General features: G+C 42.3%; 1 protein-coding gene across 2 annotated transcripts in view; it reads right to left on the reverse strand.

The window, feature by feature from the left end:
- GCC2 (GRIP and coiled-coil domain containing 2) overlaps positions 1 to 19051 on the reverse strand; it is a 1745187-nt gene that overhangs the window by 832105 nt on the left and 894031 nt on the right. For both annotated transcript variants that reach the window (XM_069636885.1, XM_069636884.1), the window contains 2 exons: positions 5739 to 5843; positions 4231 to 4393 (listed from right to left, as the gene is read on the reverse strand). In XM_069636885.1, the coding sequence (XP_069492986.1) occupies positions 4231 to 4393; positions 5739 to 5843 (268 nt within the window). The remainder of the gene's footprint in view (positions 1 to 4230; positions 4394 to 5738; positions 5844 to 19051) is intronic.

A 19051-nucleotide genomic window follows, 5' to 3' on the forward strand; every position in this document is an offset into this window, starting at 1 on the left:
AGCTGACCGAAGAAGCTGGAGAGCGTTGTCCATCTGTGTCCTACCATCCTACTCACCTGCCACCCAGCAACGCTACACGTGCACATTCCCAGACTCTATTTATGGCATAATTGCAAAGTTAAAACCTACAAACTACCTCTGTATTCATTTACTTGTTTTACAGCTGCAATTTTGGAGCAATTTAATTTCAAGTTCCATTCCGGGTTTTGGGTTAAACCAACAGATGCATTCTGGTACATGTATGTTGTCCAAGAGACAGAGTGCTCGAGAAAGCATACTAAGTACATTTGTTTGCCGCAAGCTACTAAAAGCTGAATAGGTCCTGCTTGCCTTCACCTGTTCCATGCTACTGCAGGCTAGGCTGCCAAGAGATGAGAGACCTTAATTACAATCCACTGCTGGTTTCTGAGGACGGGGCTGAGCTTTGAACACAGCTACCTGAGACTGCAATCAGCTCCACCCTGCTGGGCTGTTGGCCGGGAGGGCCTTTATAAGCTCACTTTGAACAGAAGCAGTTGTTCAGTCAACTGCTTACACTAGGAGTTTGTGCTTTTGTGCTCCTGTGACCAGATTTTGAACCTTTCCTGAATATTCCTGATTTTGGCTTTTGAATCCTGTTTGTTGTTATTGCTTTGCAGCGCCCTTTCCAGTCTGCTTTTGCAGTCTGTCTGTTTTTGAGCCTTTCCTTGATATCCAGCTTTTGACTTCTGAAACCGTGTCCTGTTTTGCTGCTAAAGACATTCAGTTCTTTACTGATACATTTTCTGCTCTTCTGTAAACACCCTGTTTTCTGTAAGCATTTCTGCTTCACAGACTTGTCCTGTTTCTACCTAGCTTTTCTCTCTTTCTCTCTGAAATCACAGTCTCTTCAAGTTTTCCTGTTTGTTCCTTACCTGCGATATTACCAGTCTTCAGTCCATAGTTCTAGTGCCTGTTGTTAAGTACTCTAAGTTTCCTGAATCCCTCGTATTCGCTGTGTTGGCAGCGACTTATAGTGTTCTGAGTCCTTTGCCTTGTGTATTCTGATAGTCGAGTCTCTGCTTGCTTTGTACTTTGTTTCTCTATCCTCTCCTGTACCTGGTTATTTCGTCCAACGCTGCTTTCTGCCTGTATTAGATCTTGGTCAACTTTTGTGCCTTCACTCTGTATCCATTTACAGTGTGAACTCTGCGTTGGTCTCTGTTCAGATCAGATAAGGGAAAGACTTCTGTTGCCTTTGTCTCATCCGTTGGAGTCTTACCTGCCTAAGCATAGGATCTCCAGTTTTACCCTTACACTGATGTACAACAATCTCCTCAGAATGCCTAACTCATGACGCTGCCGTATGACAGTTGTTAAGAGTAATCTGCTGGTACTGATCCCAAGGCTTTTCCTAATCCCTGGAGACCCCCTTATCATATTCCAGTACATCCTTTATTCTGATCAACCCGTTTTGCCCAGTATTGTCTTTGCTTTCTCTCTGTCTCTTTACTTACAGCCAGCTCCTGTCCCTGCAGTTCCTGTGAATACCTGTTTCAACTCAGATTTGCTTGGTATGCACCCTGTTCCTGTTATTTGCTAGCATTGCCTTAGGAATCTGCCCTAATGTACAGTGCATACTCAAAGATATAGCTTTTGCCCTGTGGTCTCTGGCCAGACTCCTGGCAGACTGGGACGTGACGCCTGAAAGCAAGAATCCGCCGCAAATCTCAGACACAGAAGGACGCTTCCGTTGAGGGCTTGCATCCAATAAGGAGTGGCCTCCAAAGCCATCTTCTTCGTGGCAGTCCCTGGTAAACCAGGAGACCAGGACTGCCTAGATCACGAGAGAAGGAAACCAATAGGGGTTAGGACCCAAGCGAGAAAAGCAAATACCACAGGGACCTGACAAAAAGAATACCTGGCAGGATAGTTAACCGGGTACAACCATTGAGAATCAAGAAGGGATTGGGATCCACACCCAATAACGAATTGCCTTCAGAAACATTTGTCATAATCACAGTTCCTACAATCAAAACATAAGATACTGCTACCAGAAGGTGGTGCCCTTATTGCTTGTATTAATCAAAGCCTAATTGGAGAACCACAACATTATTGATAGGATAAATCAAAAGATTCAAAGCTGTCTGGAAAGAAACACACAGACGAACAAAGGAGTGAGCTCAATGAATTCTATTGAGGAAATGAGCAAGTTTTCACAGTTAGCAATACAATTTATGAAAGTGGAATGGTTGGGTGTTAAATATCTGTGACATTTAAAGTTGCTTATGAAGTAAATATAAAGTCCCACCATTTTATGTTTTGTTTTAAAAGACATATAAGAAACATAATCAAATAAAATGTCTGGACAAAAATCATCAAGAGAAAACAACACGGGTATCAATTTTCGACACGATTAACAAAAGATGACAGAATTCACAGCCAATAATTCACTGGCAATTGAATTCTAACCATAAATATTGGCTAGAGAAAAGTTAACTGTTGCAAAAATCACAGAGAACACATGGGATATAGAGTTCGGGCAACATCTATGCCCACAGACTAAATCCGAGTTCTGCAAAGGTTATGCCACCAGATAGTCAAGTTGGCAATGATTCTATCAAGAAGGTTCACATAAACATTCTATATTCCATTCTCTAGAACAAGTATTGGTCTCGGTTAACAATTTTTATATATAATCACAGTTCCTGGCAGGATAGTGAACCAGGTAGGCAGTGAACATTGTGAGAAAGACCAGGGGAAGGGAGACATGTCTCCATTCCCCTGGTGTTTATGAACATTGTGGAAGGAGCCAAAGGAAGACATTCACTCTTTTGGAACAGTAAAAGCTGGAGAAAGACCAGGGGAAGGGAGACATACCCCCTGCTCTTTGTGGACACTAACAGGAGCAAAGAGTGAAACAACATGGCCGCCTAATCAGCAGCCACCGAACGCCATCTGAGCTAATGTGATGAGAAAGCGCGGTCCCGGGCTGTGTCCAGCATTGCAACCATGTCAGGTTGTGGCGGAGAGGGAGGAGAACCCCCAAACTCGTGCCAGCATCTTGGGGTGGTCGGTCGCGGCAGCCTGCGGCACCCGCACTGCTCCCAACACAGAGGGGAGCAACGGGGTCCAGCTGGCAGTGACACGGGACCAGGCGGACATAATGAGGAGGCGCACAAACGGCTTGCCCCGGCTCCCAGTGGGACAGAAGGGGCCGTGTATTGAGGCGGCTGTGAAGCAGGGAGCCCTGCAGACCCAGACCCGTGCATACAGAGAGCCGCTGGGAGTGACGACAGCAGGGAGGCAGGGGGTTCAGATGCCCACTCGAGGACTACAGAGGCAACATGTGCTGCAGAACGGAGCTGCCAGATAAGTGAAGAGCCCTATACGTTGTGCAGAATTTAGTTGAGCGTCCCGACGGGCACATACAAAGCTGCAGGGGGTGAGAGGTGTGAAAGAGGGGGAAGCCTGGGAGCAGCCTTCTACCTTGCTGGAAGCTTCAATTAAGGCTCTGGACTTGCTGTGGAAAGGGGAAGGATCCAAAAAGACAGCACACACATAAGGGTCTGCCCCGCAGTGGTAAAGACATCATCACTGTGTGGTATTGCTCCAAGTGGATGCATTTGGCCAGTGGATGCATCTGAACAGAGAGACTGCATGTGGGCGCAGGGAGGACACAGGTGGAGGCCCCCCAGGATATTGGAGCTGGAGACAGAGGTGCAGGGTACAACAGAGACCCCCCACATGCTGCAGAGGTAGGTGCAGACTCATAAGTACAAAAAACACTGCTCTGCTCCCTGGCACTAATGAAGCAAAAGCCGCTGTAATAAAAGCTACCAGCAGGTGGCTTTTGCTTCATTAGTGCATCGAGGGCAGAGATTAACACAAGCACAGGAGGCTCATCCATTTCACAAAATGGGTTTAAACATCATTTGTGCAACATTTTACATAGGAACTTTCTTTAATAAGATGTTTCATTTATTATTGCCCATCTTTTAAGACAATAACATTTTTGAACGCACTTATCCTTTAAAGACAGCTTTATGGGGATCTCTATTAGCGGTTGCTGTGGGTTTATTTATTTAAAGAGACGTACATAAGGGATTATGGTCAAGATTGTTCCCCGTCTACCTCTTATCAATAAAAACATAACAGAAACAATGTCTTACATCAATAACATTATTCTTTGAAAATAAATATTTTCCAACTCGGAAGGCATTCCAATCTTTTAACGATTAAGCTAATACTGTGTTTTTCAATTTTACTTACTTATTTCTTCATTTAGAGTTTCTTCTCTTTGCTTTTTAAGTCTGATTTCTTGCTCAAGATCCTCCAGTTTGCTGTTTTTATCAGACATTTTCTGGTTAAGTTCTCTAACTAAACGGTCGTAATCTGCAATTTCCATATCCATCAGTGTGTTCTTCTGGGCATCCTACAGCAGAAATTAAACTTAACTTTCAATGTCTTCTTATTTCAAACCACTGATTTCATTATAAAATGTTCATGTTGCCTTCTTGGAATGGGCTGCCTCCAAAAAGGTAACCCAAATGCTCTTGTTTCATTTAGTTAAAAAGAGTTAAGGGCCTGTCAGCTCAAAACCTGAAAACAGTGCTGCATTCCTTATTGTGATCCCTGGGATGAAATGTACATCTGCCTAGGATTCCAAATGATGCATTTCGAGGACTGTGCAGGGCACAAAAAGAAAGCGCTCACTTCAATTTTAAGTCCCCCCTTCATTTTGTTATTTCCCCACTTACTGTTTGCCAGTTGACAACGCGGAACCCTTACATTCAATGACGAGGTAGAAATCTTTGCACAAAAGTCTACAGTGGAAGCATACACAATGACTTTTCCACTATTTACAACAAGTTGACGCATTCAGATTGGTTCAAAATAGTAGTTACACCATTTCTGTGCCAGCGCCCAAATTAAAATACCTTTCTTTCTGATCACTGCACTACAGCAAACCATTTGCTAATCTTCCAGATTAGTTAGACTTTCAACCAAGGGCTTAGGCAAAAGATGAGTGCATATCAATGTCCTACTAGGAATGCTTAAAGTGAAAATGCTGTCAAATCTTGATGCAGCCACCCCGGGGCATACTAGACGCCTGGTCCTTCCAACCCCACGATGGGGGGAATCTATGAGGCCAAGACACAGCGGCATAATGCTTCTACGTCAGGCCCAGGGATCCTGCGATGGTGCTGTTCGGGGTCTGACCTTAGGGGTACGAAGGGAACTGGGTACTACGACAGCCCCAGCCACGTCCCGGGAAGGGTCCCCAGGGCGATTGAGTTTCAATGACTGTAGGTAAAAAGTGGACACTGCTTAAAGCATACTTGCAATCCCACCATTTCTGCATCTTGATAGGTCTCGGGAGGATAGTTTAGGGGCAATGTTCTCGCCTTGGAAGCAAGATGACGCAGTGCAACACAGGTTCGATCACCGGGTCCATGCTTAAAACCTCTGGGTTTTAAGCGCGTTATAAATAACCAATTACAATTACATGCCAACTTATAAAAAGAGGGTGCTAAGGACCTTCGCTGTAGATGGGAAAACCTCATCAACTGTCCACTGAGATTATTCTCTATTTACTTGCAAATTTTCATTTGTCATAGTTACAGACATAGTGCATTTTATGTTCTACATCTAGAAAAATATAATGTAAATCCAAATAGATCAGAAATTAGCATTATTGTCTATCTTGCAATCCAATATTTCTGTGCCTCAGATTGATCAATGTAGCAACTTTATCAGCACAAACTGCATTGTTTTACCTTCCGGAGGAGCTCCAGTTCGTGCATGGTTACTTGAAATTGTTTCTTTTCCTTCTGAAGCTGTATCTGAACGTCTTCAAGCTGCTTTAAGGCACCAATATGGTCCTAGATATTAGGAAGAAAACACGTTTAGTTGAAGTATGATTTTTTGTAATTTAACTACAGTACGTCATTGCATCAACATTTGTAATGTATCCTTTGCCACAACAGGGTACTCGCCATCTTAGCAAGCTACTTTCCACACATTTATTTCTCCCCACCATGATTGATTCACCTAAAGGAAAATTATCTCTCCGCTGTAAGGTGGTAGATGCAAACTGCACTCCCCATGAATAAGGTTAAGCCACACTCAATATGCTTCATGATCTATTATCCTGCAGTGTAGCCACTGATTGCCATCCAAAGAGGGTGCATGGAGCCTGATTTAGAGTGCTGTGCTAAGACGTATATACGCTTGCATGGGCTACAAGCTTTGGTAGTGTAACGTATCAAGTAGTGGACTTTGGAAAAAGAGAGAACCCTTGGGTTCAAACCTTTCTACTAGTACTTCACATTTTAACCTATTTATTTTTACAGGCAAGACCAGTGTACTGTACTACACAGCTGTCTGGAACTAAAAACATATGTTGGATAACAAACCTTTATTTAGGAAACGTTTTACAATATTAGCCAACTTAAAGTACAAGAGGATCTTTCCAAATTAAAGGACCTGTCAACATTGTTCTTCTTACAGCGATTGTCTAGTTGTTGGCTTTTCAGGGATCCGTACTGTAGGGGAGGCATGGTATCACAAGCATTACACTGACATAATAGGTACAATTTGTAAAACATGTATTGAAATGGTTAGGGAAGGAGAAACTCCTAACGTGCCCTATAACTAAAACAGGAGTAATCTCGACCATCAAATAATAATAATGCAGTGCTAGTGGAGTCTGTCAAATGAAAATGGCCTATGCTAACAAACCTAAGGCCTGCCCTATCGCTTGTACAAAAAAGTGAATAAAGGAGAAATGTATGCAAAAGGAAAGATGAGTGTTCAAATAAATAAATGTGGTTGAATCAGCTCTCCTCCTCATGTTAGACCTCACAGAGTAAGGCTGTCCCTGTAGGCAGGATGACACACTCTGGCTCGACTTTCAACATAAATACAGTTCCGGAACGTAGATCGAGGCCCGTCTGGCCTTCCACATTTAAGTCTCTTTTCTCAACTTCCAAAGTAAGGTTTCAATCAAAAAATTCACAAAGGTCCCCCTCTGTTGGGCTCAGACCTCTCACCACAAAGTTCTTGTAGGTCGCTCTCTGCCAAGCTCAGACCTCTCATGATAAAGTTCAACAGAAACTTGCAGGGGGGGGCTCCCTTCCCCAAGCTTACTTCACTTCTGGTCTCTCTCTGTCGGGTTCGGACCACTTTCGGATGTCAAAGGCTTTCGAATGTGCGTGGATTACTTTTCAGGCCACTGCAGGACAACTTCGACTCAAAATGTATAGTTCAACTTTTGCTTTCCCCGTTCTAGGAGTTAAACCTTTCCATATCACTTTTGCTGTATATTCGCTTTCTCGCTTTTAACAATTTACCTTTCACTGGGACTCTACAGTGGGATAGTTCCTTTCGCCGAAGCACTCTGTTACTTAGTATCGCTCAACTCACAGCTGCCTTTTACTTCAAAGTTCATTCACAGGTCTGCCTTTCCTCACGTCTCATTTTGTAACGCTCACCTGATTCCCGTAGAGGCGCCGGTCTTGACTGGGCGTATACCGTATCTTCAAAGGTGATGTGTAACACACGGCTGGCTCTTTGGGCTGGACCTCTGTGCACTGTATGTGCTCGAAGGGTAAGATGTCTGCAGATAGAAAATGTGGGATTAATGAACTGGGTTATTGAATGTCTCTCTCTTCTTCCCTTTCTCTTCTCCTGTAGAACCCCAAAGGTTAACGCTCTCACCTTAGGTAACTGAACGCCGTGCTCTCCATCTGCCTCGAGGCAGGGTGCTGTAACCAGTTTCTTCACTGGATAAGGGGAGCAGGCCTCTTGACTTCAGAGGACTGCTGTCCGTCGTTTACTGCACGAACGGTAAGTTTCGAGTAATTCTAATGTCTTTAAAGTCTTTAGTAATGATGTCTCTTGTTTTGCAGGGTTCCGGCGATGGCGGATGGCGGGCTGAAGTGAGTTGAAGATGGAGCCCGTGTGATGAATAGAAGCGCCTGGAAGCACGTAAGTAAGCGCTAGTTGCCTGCTTCACGATGCGCTCTAACTGTCTTTTTATTTTGCAGGTACAAGTTCGGGGCGGCTGCAGGGTGCCGGAATACCCACTGGGTTAGATGTGGAAAGGAGTAATGGCACATGAGTATTAAAGTTCCCCAATGTCTTTAAACGCACCTTGTTTTGTCTTTCAGATGCGGGATGCAGCGCCGAAGGCCTCCGGAGCGTGCGAAGAGTTGGTAAATTTTGTCTTTCAGATGCCGGAATACAGTGTGAAGACCTCCGGAGCGCACGAAGACTAGGTAAGCCTTTGTCTTTCCAGATGCCGGAATGCAGCGCAAGGCGTTGGTGACAGCCGATGGACCAGGTAAGTGAAGAGCTGTCACTGAAGACCATAATGCTAACCTGTTCTTTCTTGTCTTTATAGGTGTTGCTGAAGACTGGATTCAGAATGGTAAGCCTTTTTCCTTAGGCCCAGGATCAGATGCAGAAGACACGTTGAGCGTTCTGCTGCTGAGGATGCAGAATAACGCAAAGCAAGATTCATCCATCGGGTGTGGTTTAAATAGCCTCCTGTAGTGCTTAGGTACCTCCTTCCACAGCCACGCCTAGGTAAGAAAAGAGTTCCTGCTTTCCAGAAGAGTTCCAGTGTTCTGAATCTAGGGAGTGGCTCCTGCCCCACCCAACAGGAAAAGTAGTTCCAAACAGAAGAGGATCAGAGACTCAACTGGCAGGCAAGTAAGCAGCATGGTCTGCTGCAGGTAAGTCCACCCAAGCATTATGAGCCCGGCGCTTCCAGCGCTGGGACTGGGCATATTTATGAGCCTGGTGCCACTGGCGCCAGGACTGGGTCCAAAAGGTCCCAATTGGGACTGGTTGGCACTCGGAACCTGGGTTATGGATCTGCTTCCAAGGGAGTTGGGAAAACCCTGACCTTTTGGAAGCAGAGATCATGACACATTTACAGGCGTGCAACCTTTACTTGTGATAAAATGTTGCTATTTCAAACTTTAATACACACCAGTCTTTCGGGTCACTTGCCAACTCACCGGCTGTGTGCGTTTCTTCTTTGCTTTACAATTTCCAATTCATGAGTCAAGGTTAGTGCCACAGGCTTGGCCTCGCCTCCCCAACTCTGCCTTTCACCTTTGAGGGTCGCTAGCATCCTTGAAACTGTAAGGATATTTGGCGTGTTACAGTACAGAGTACAGCACTACTGCACAGGTAGCAAACAGCACAGAGTACAGCACTACTACACAGGTAGCAAACAGCACAGAGTACAGCACTACTGCACAGGTAGCAATTTTTTTCGCAGCACCACCACAAGGGTGCGGTGCATTGCTATATGGGTTACCAGATTAACAAGGAAAGACAGGCTATTCAGTCAAAAACGATTTTAACATATAAGATGCAAATCTATTTTTACAGTTAAAAGCACACGTGCTCATTTAAAAATGCACACTATTTTTCACCTGAAATGCCTATGGTGCGAGAGACACATTTGAAAATTAACAGCTAACCTATTAACCATTAACCTGACTAATAAAACCTTATTTAACATAACCCACTAATAAAATGTGTTCTCCACTGCAGAATTAGGCATACTCTGAAAGCCATTTAAATGTGTGTGCAGATTTTTTTTTCTCCGTGTTTTTGTGCACAGTAACTGCAGGAAGAAGGAAGTCAGATTTGCAACAATTGCAAATGTATAAGCGAAGCTATTGTTGAAGAGTAGGAGGATGAGAGATGATGGATTTCATTGGGACACGTCATACAGAGGGCTGAGAGGAAAGTTTTAGTGGGCAGTAACGGGGAAAAAGACAGGCAGACATTTTTCTGCACTACTGGGGAGAAGACCTGGCTGTGGGACTCCTGACTGAATGCAGATTCCTGTGTCCTGCTACAGTCAAGATTTGGCCGAGCTGGGAGGAAGACCTTTTCCTGGTTGGAGGCATTCCTATCTGCAAAAGCTGAGAATTCCAGGCAATGACCCCGGTTTGAGAAGGAAAGGCGATCCTTTTACTGGGGTTAATCTTCAAGGGAGCTACATTCAGAAAGAGAACAGCTGAAGAAAACTCAGATAAGGTAATTACATAAGCGTGGGAGCCGTGTGTGTGCACGAAAATATGCAGTCAGTGTAGGAAAGGGGATTCCTGTGCGTGTCTTAATCAAGTGCTAATGTTGCAATTTGAGTTCTGTTCTCCGCCACTCTCTTTGCAGTGTGTCACAGACAATGCTTTGACTGTACCATTTTATTTCTGTAAAGAATGAGATCGTGTTTAAATACAACTTTTATAATACAGAAAAATATTTGAAAACAGACGGGTGATGTTTATTGTTTACCATTACAATGCTGATGATGTGGGGAGATTTTTAAACAGTGCAATGGTCATTTTAAGACAGATGTGTGCATGTCAGAATCAGTATGAATAATTGTGAGTGACTGTAGCATAGCTCGTTGGAGGTACATGAGCCAACGGGAAGAGAGACTCTCTGAACATAGCTCCCTACCGTATATAAGGTAGTGGAAATTACCACAAGACTACCATATATAGCTCTCTGTCGTAAATAAGTCAGTGAGTTCGCCCATGGTGGCACACCAACACTATCACTGGAAAATGTGGTATTCCTAGAATGCAGGTCTGAGGTCTCTCTAGTGATCACACGAAAAATCTAAGCAAAGATAAGGGATTCTGGACATTGGGGCCACAAATAAAACAAGGGAATTATGCTCACCAAAATACCACCAACCACGTATACCAAATATGCAGGTCTGGGTGCTGAAATAATGCATGTCCATTGTATTATTGTTGCACATGGCCAAATCTGAATACAAAGAGTGATTATTGCTAAGTTATTTTTCGGCAGTAATAAAATACCGTCAGGCCCCAAATCTCCACAAAATACCCTACATAATTATGGTGCGTTGCAGGCCGGGAAAGTGATCATAGAGTACCTACTGGGCGTGGCAAGCGTGTCTCACACTGCCATTTGCACATTAAAGGGAAACCATTTTATAATAGCAGTGTGCCACTAAAAACGAATTTCAGAATGTCACAAAGGGAAACCACATTCTCAGATCTAGTGCAATATTTAGAGGCAAAGTTATTTGCACATGGGAATTGGTCTTCGAATAGCACGTTAGAATGGAGTAACCGCATTCAGGGTGAGGTGCAGAAAGAAAAACTAGACAATATTTTTGCAGAAGGCAGCATAATTCAGGTCTGCCTTACAAGATTATTGAATGCAGCCGATAAAAGTGCAGAGAAAGACTGTTTAATACGGCTATGCGGCAAAATATGGTTTATTTTAAACAAGTCCCTGCGAATGCAAGAGAATGATACTCAGCTAATTAACAGGTTAAAGACTGAATTAGAGGGGGCAAGTAAAAATCAGGAAATGTTGAGAGCAGAATTGGATGTATGCCAAAAAGACATGCAATTAAAATGCAGAGACTTTGATACTCAGTTATCCAAAAGCAAGAAACAATTTGAAGATAGTGAGCAAGAATTGGCACACTTAAAAGCCTTAGTGGATCACATTAGGCAGGATAAAGATGAGGTTGTTTCAGAAATGCAGATTTTACAAAAAGAACATTGCGAAAAAGAAGGTGATCTCCAGAGTGCAGAACAAGAAATGATTAAAATGATTCAAGAAAGAGACAAGAGAAATAAAGAGTTCAATGAATGCCAAATGCAAATGTGCGATATGCAGGAGGTGATTAATAAAATGAGTGATGAAAATAATTATTTGCATGATGAAGCCAATAGACTCCTTAAAAAGTGTAAGGACTTAGAACAGCAAATGTGCATTCCCAGGTCCCAGGAGAGGCGGCAGGGTACCACATTCAATGGAGTGGAGGTGAAGTCTAGCTCTGCCCAAAGAGCTAGTGCCCCAGAGACTGGGCCGGTGACTGAACTTGGTTGCAGCGCCCTTGGGGGATTTGATACTCCCATTGGGGGCAGCCACCAATCTCATACACCTGAAAACAGGATTGAATCACAAAATAGTGCAATTCCATGCATTGCAACAAGTAGCCCCATAAAAATAATGAAATCCATTAAAGCCCTGATCAAACCATTTAAAAAGGGAGGTGAATGCTGCATTGAGGATCACTTAGAAGCGGTACATGACATTTTTAAAGCACTCCAGATACCTAGGGAACAGTACAGACAATATTTTCATTTAACTTTAGATGCCCCGACGGCCAGCATCATAAGGGGATTAAATGAACAGCAGAATATGACATGGCTGGAGTTTGAAAAAGAAATTAGGCGTCATTTTTCTCCTTTTCAGTCATTGCAAGAGGCAAAGAAAGTCGCGTACACAATTACTGCTGGACCTAATACATCCCCTCGCCAATTTTTACAAGACTTAAAAAGAGCATTCTCTCGCTTTGATGTATCTTTTGACTCAAATTCCAATGAGTTTAAAACTGCATACTTCTATGGGCTACAGAAAGACATCATATCCCAATTGGTCCGTGAATTTGACCGTGACAAGTCCCTTGAATGGATTGTACATCAAAGCACAAAGCTATATGAGGTACTCTATTGTCAGGGTAGAGAAAGTGATAAAATGAAAGATACCAGGCCTAAATCTAAAGAACCCTCAGCCACAGTAATGGAAATCAGGTCAGCCAAAATGTCCCTTGAGTCTGCTCAAAGTCAAGGTAAAAATAATGTGACACCTGAACAAAGGGGTAATCAACAAAGATCGCCATTTCCTGTACCAATATTCCAAACACATGATCCTAGTAATAGAGAGAGCTACATCAGCCCTAGGTATTTAGGGGATAGACCCCGGGTAAGATACCGGTCTGATATGGCAGGTATGAACAATAACCAGAGACAAAATCAAGATCAAAGAAATGATGGTCCCTACCAGTCATTGGGGACACAGAGCAGATTTGATCCCAGCACCATGATATATGGTAATCAGGATAGGCCCCGATATGTGGATCGATTTACTGATAATGGAAATCAACATAGGGGCCAGTACCCACAATCTGAGAGACAGGACATGAGGCAAAACGTGAACTACAGTCCACGCCAGTACAATGATTCCCCACCAGGGGACTATAATCAAAGGATGGGTGCAACCCGCTCCCCTCCACAAATGAATCAAGAGTTCAGAAACCATCCCAACCGGTATCAATCACCTGAGAGGTATCAGAATAGATCCAATCAGGGGGAAAACAACCAATATCGACCAAGGCCACAGAAAGAGGATCCTAGAGAGATGGAAAGGTTCCAGTGCCTTGAGGCCCAAGTGAAAATGGTAGCTGAGCAAATAGGAAAGCTCTATACAGCGCAAAAACAACCTTCCAAAGAGGGGGCTGATGGCCATAGCAATGACCGGGGGGCTTCCGAAAAGTGACTAAGTACTCATGATAACTGGAGTGCCAAAATGACAGATTGCTCTGATATAATTTTGCATAACGACTCTGAGATGCCTAATGGATTAAAAATGAAAGTACCAGTAAATGAAATTGTGATAGAAAGTGCAAATACTTCTAAAAAAGAGGTACGGTTTAACTTAGAGCTAAATGAAACAGTAAAGATTTGCACAAATGAAAAAGAAACATTAGGAATTCCAAAAGAACAAAGGAACAGATTTAAGAAAAATGACTCATGCATGGGGAATACCAGTGAACAGGGAGTAAGTGGGGATGCCATAGCTCCTTCCCTGGGCAAGCAAAACAATGACCAAACACAGACAGAAAAAGGAAATACTCACAAGGAGGGTACAAGTCAATCACCTGAAGAATTCTTTGAGCCACATATTTTTGAAGAGGCTGAAAGGGCTGGTATTACACTAAATGATCACAAATGCACAGAATTAAAAAATGACAAATTGCTGAATGATGTTGTTACACATGTTCAGTTGGAAGGTTGTAATGTGGTCTCTGATGTTACCCAGATGGATGGGCGAACAGTGGCCACACTCCAAAAAACCTCTGAACATGGAGAAATGAATAAAGTCTCTCGCTCAGAAATGGGTGAAAAGGAGGGAAAAATGTCTTTCCATTTACCAATGTGCTTAGCCAAAAGTGAGAAAGATCTGAGAAAGGTGAGCCCTGAACTCAGTAAGAATTCACACTTCTTATGTGTATTAGAGGAAGTTGAGGACAGATATTATGCACCCATCACTGTAGAAGAAAAGTGCCACACCTTTGCTATGATTGACACTGGCGCACAGGCCACAATTATGTCCAAGGAGCTGGTAAAGAGTATCAATGAAGGGAGGCCTCCACAGAGTCAGATCACAGTGAAGGAAAATCAAGGCCCAGTGCATAACTTTAATGGGGAGGAGGTGCCCATCATAGGTGTAACTGAGGTTGACATAAAAATAGGAAAGCACAGAATGAAACAAGAGGTATTGATCACATCTATTTGTGAAATTCCATTTCTGATGGGGACAGATTGCCTGAAAAGATTGTCTCCTCTCATAGATGGGGTGAATGGAGTGCTGTGGTCCTTAACCAAAAAACCATTGAGGCCTAAGAAACTAAAATCACAAAACAGCAATATAAAAGAATGTCACACCGTTGCCAAAACAAATGATGCTGTGGAGGTATATCTCCAGAATAGCTGCATACCTAGTGTCACTGTTATATTAATGTGTCAAGACAAAGATCAGAGCGACAATGAAAAACTACCTGTACAAATATACTTGGACCCAAGGAAAGATTGGCAGACTGCCATAGATGAGCACACATTACGTTTCTATTTAAAAGAGAAAACATGCAAACAGAATATTGTTCCTAAAACAGATTCAGAAAAACACATTACCACTCTGGCAGAAATACACATGGAAGATGAGCAACCATGGGTTCATGTTGGTATAAATGATTATCTTAAAACAATAAAAGCCACTTTAGCGCTTGGACATGAAAGGAGTTTCATTAATGAGAAACTGTTGCAAAAAATTATGGAGAGGGAAGAAATCCCGAAATTTAGGATTAAAAACCAATATGTTTCTGGGTTGGACAATCCAGACTTTGAAAACCGAATTGCAGGCAGATGCATGCTTAAAATTAGCATTGGGCAGAAAACAATTTACCATAATGTATGGATAGTGAATGGAGCACAAAATGAATTTTACATGGGCAATGACATCATGCACAGAATGTGTATGGTGTTAGATTTCCTTAATCAAAAAATATGGTCACGCCTAGGTGGGCCGGCACCTGAATTTGAAGACAAAAGAAGGGCTTATCATTGTGCACAACTGGTTCCTTATGCCATCGAATTACAAATAAGGAAAGATACTATTATTCCTGCATTTACAAAACAGTTTGCAATAACACTGAAATGCAAAAATGGGCAGCAGATGAAAGGCTCTGATGCATTTGTATGCCTGAATGAATCCATAAAACAGCAAGGCCTGGATTATGAATACATTCCATTGGTAGACATTGGTGAGGGATCTGTAAAAATCATGGTAAATAATAAAGGTTATCAGGATATTCATTTAGAGGAAAACTCCCCATTAGGAATGGCCATACAAAAATCACATTATACGGCAGATTTAAATAACATGGTGATTGGGAATATTCCTGAAAAATATGTAGATGCCAAGGGCGAGTTGCCAGAACACCTGGACTCTCAGCCCAAAGGAATATTTAAAATTCATTCTGTGTATCCTTATGATTCAAATGAGACAGTGTGCTGCCATGAAGAGGATTGCATAATATTTAATTTAAATGAAAATGAAACAGGAAATCAGCCCATTGAAGTGGAAGCTGATATGCCAAAATATTTAAAAGTGGCAGCTCTACAAAAAGATACAGCCACACAGTTAGAGGAAAGCGCTGAGATTCCTTTACCAGAAGAGTTTCCAGAATTTTCCAGAATGGTAGAAGAGCAGATCTCCTTAGCGGATGCATGTGACAGCGATGAGGATCGAAACAATCTGAGGGAAATATTTATGGAGTTTAAGGATGTATTTGCAAAAGATGCTTATGATTGTGGTTTAACTGATTTACATGTGGCCACACTACCAGAAGGTTGTAGCAGAAATCCAGTGTTTGTACGCCAGTATAGACTACCGCTGGCATGTTTAGAATCATTGGCAGAGATTATTAAAAATTTGGAATCACGGGGAATAATCAGGCCCATTCATAGCACATCCAATACGCCTATTTTAGGTGTGTTAAAGCCAAATGGTCAATGGCGGCTGTGTGCAGACTTGAGAGAGTTAAATAAAAGAGTACCAGTATCTAGATGGCCACCACCATTCATTGATCAGGGCCTAGCTCAGATACATGGTTCAAATGTATTTACCACGTTAGATCTCACCTCTGGATATTGGTGTGTGCCATTGGCAGAGGAGATACAACACTTATTTTCCTTTACATTTGACAGGACTCAATATGCCTGGCTTAGAGCTCCGTTCGGGTACATCAATAGTGGGAGTGAATTTGGCATATTTTTGAGAAAGGCCATGCCGGATGCAGCGGAAAGAGGAACAATAGTTTATGTGGATGATGTCCTGATAAAAAATGAAAGCCTTAAAAGCCATTTTGATGAAACAAGACATGTGCTTGGCCAATTGCAGAAAGCAGGCGCCAAAGTATCTTTGCAAAAAGCACAATGGTGCAAGAAAAAAGTGAACTTTCTAGGGCATGAAGTGACTGAACGTGGGCTAAATCCACAAAGGAAGAAAATAGAGGCCATACAAAGATTAAAAGATCCTAAAGATGTGAAAGGAGTAAAAAGTTTATTAGGGATGACAGGCTATAACAGAAAGTTCATTGAGAATTATGCAGAAATCACTCAACCATTAACTAAACTGCTTAAACTAAATACTCCCTGGAGATGGGAAAGAGAGCAGTCTGATGCAGTGGCTAGATTGAAGGAATGTCTTGTAAAGGCACCATGTTTAGCATACCCCATAAAGGACAGGGATTTCTTTATAGAAATAGGTTTTTCTGAACATTGTATGTCAGCAGTATTATCACAAAAACACGATTTGAATCACAAAACCATTGCATATGCAAGTAAGGCATTTTCCCAAGTTGAAATGAAATTTAATGAATGTGAAAAGGCCCTATTAACCACTGTGTGGGCGCTACAACATTTCCGCCCCATTGTTCAGGGAGAAAAGGTGATTATTGAAACAAATCATCAACCTTTGCAATTTTTAGAGAGTAAAAGAATTAGATCAGGCAATCTAGCGCAATCCAGAATCACTTCATGGACGCTGGCATTACAAGGTTTTCCCGTAGAAGTGAGATATGGACAAAATAAAAAGAGCCCAATTGCTCAAGGGTTAGCTGACTTACATGACTGTGCAGCTGAACAAATACCAAATGAAATGGAAGTGGAAACTAGTTTGCAGGAATTTGAACAATCACCACACAAAGCTTTTGATGAAAAAACATGCAAGGATTTGCCAACTGTATATGTGGATGGTTGTGCTTTTCACATTGAAAATGACAGTAATAAACAGTTGGTGGCAGGAATAGGAAATGTCTGGTTGAAATGTGAAGGCGTTCCTAGTATAGGGATGAGGATTGGAGATAGGAGCAGTCAGGTGGCGGAATTGGCAGCCATCTATAAAGCAATTGCTACTGCAGTTGATAAAAAGTTCAGTGAAATTGTCCTGGTGACTGATTCTGACTATGCACTGAATAGCTTTGTGGAGTATTTGCCTGGTTGGAAAGCAAGAGGCATGGTTACATACAACAAAAAGCCACTTAAACATGGAAAAATGATACAAGCCATAGACAAATTGGTGTCAGAAAATAATTTAACAATATACTGGAGAAAAATTCGTGGGCATTTAAAAACACCAGGAGAGGATAAGGAGGGAAATGATAAGGCAGACCATCTGGCTAAGATTGGGGCTGTGATGGGAGAATTGCTACATATTGATTATTTAATGGGTGAAATACAAATTGATGCAGTGACACGTTCTAAAGCACCAAAGGAGATAGATCAACCGGTGGTGCAGTGGAGTCATGACACGCCAGACCAAGATTTGATTGAGGCACAAAAGAATGATCAAATTTTGGGAATCTATTATAATCATTTGATAGATCCTGAACAAAATCCTTTAACAGAAAAAGATTGTATGGGAAAAGAAGAGTTGAGGGTGTTATTAAAGAACAAAACACGAATTAGATTACAGGATGGACTCATGATTAGAGAGTCCATAACAGGGCAAATACAGTGGGTAGTACCCCTTTCATTCAGAGGACTAATGCTACACCATGCACATGATGCCATAACTGCAGGCCATAGAGGTTCACAAAAAACATTAGAAATACTAAAAGATTATGCTTACTGGCCTCATATGTCCCAAGATGTGGAATTATATACTAGAGGATGTCTAGTATGCGCCCAATTTAAACCTGCTTCACCAATGCATAGAGCACCATTGATGAAAAGAGGCCTAACTCTCCCATGGTCAGATTTGCAAATAGACTATGTAGGTCCTTTAAAAAGGTCGAGCAGGGGACACCGTTATATTTTGAGTGTAGTATGTTTGATGTCGAAGTGGATTGAGTGCATTCCTGCACCAGATTGTAGTGCGCAAACAGCAGCCACATTGCTGGTGAACCATGTGTTCTCAAGGTTTGGGTTGCCACAAAGAATTGAGTCAGACAGAGGAAGTCATTTCACAAGTACTCTAATGAGTAAAGTATGGCAAATACTTGGTGTGAAAAGGAAACTACATATCGCATATCGGGCGGCGTCCTCAGGTACAGTTGAAAGAAGCAATAGGTCTGTTGTGGATATTTTAAAGAAATTTGTGGCAGAAGCAGGTTCCAGCTGGGATTTGCGTTTACCATTGGTTTTGATGGCAATCAGGTCGACTCCTGCCAAAGCAACAGGTGTTAGCCCCCATGAGGTCTTAACAGGTAGGAAAATGGTGTTACCACAACACCTACTATACAGAACACATGAGCAAACCCTTGTGAGTGCATCCACAGTTCATGAATATATTGATGAACTGAGGAGACATTTGCAACATGCATTTGCTTTTGTGCAGAGAAATCTGGAAAGAGCTGCTGACAGTGCAAAGTCATATTATGATAAAAAGACATCAGCAAAGGAATACAGTGTAGGGGATCAGGTGTACAAGTTTCATTTTGGAAAAAGTA

Source organism: Ambystoma mexicanum, chromosome 7p, assembly GCF_040938575.1.
Source record: "Ambystoma mexicanum isolate Mex_15411 chromosome 7p, UKY_AmexF1_1, whole genome shotgun sequence".
NCBI lineage: Eukaryota > Metazoa > Chordata > Amphibia > Caudata > Ambystomatidae > Ambystoma > Ambystoma mexicanum.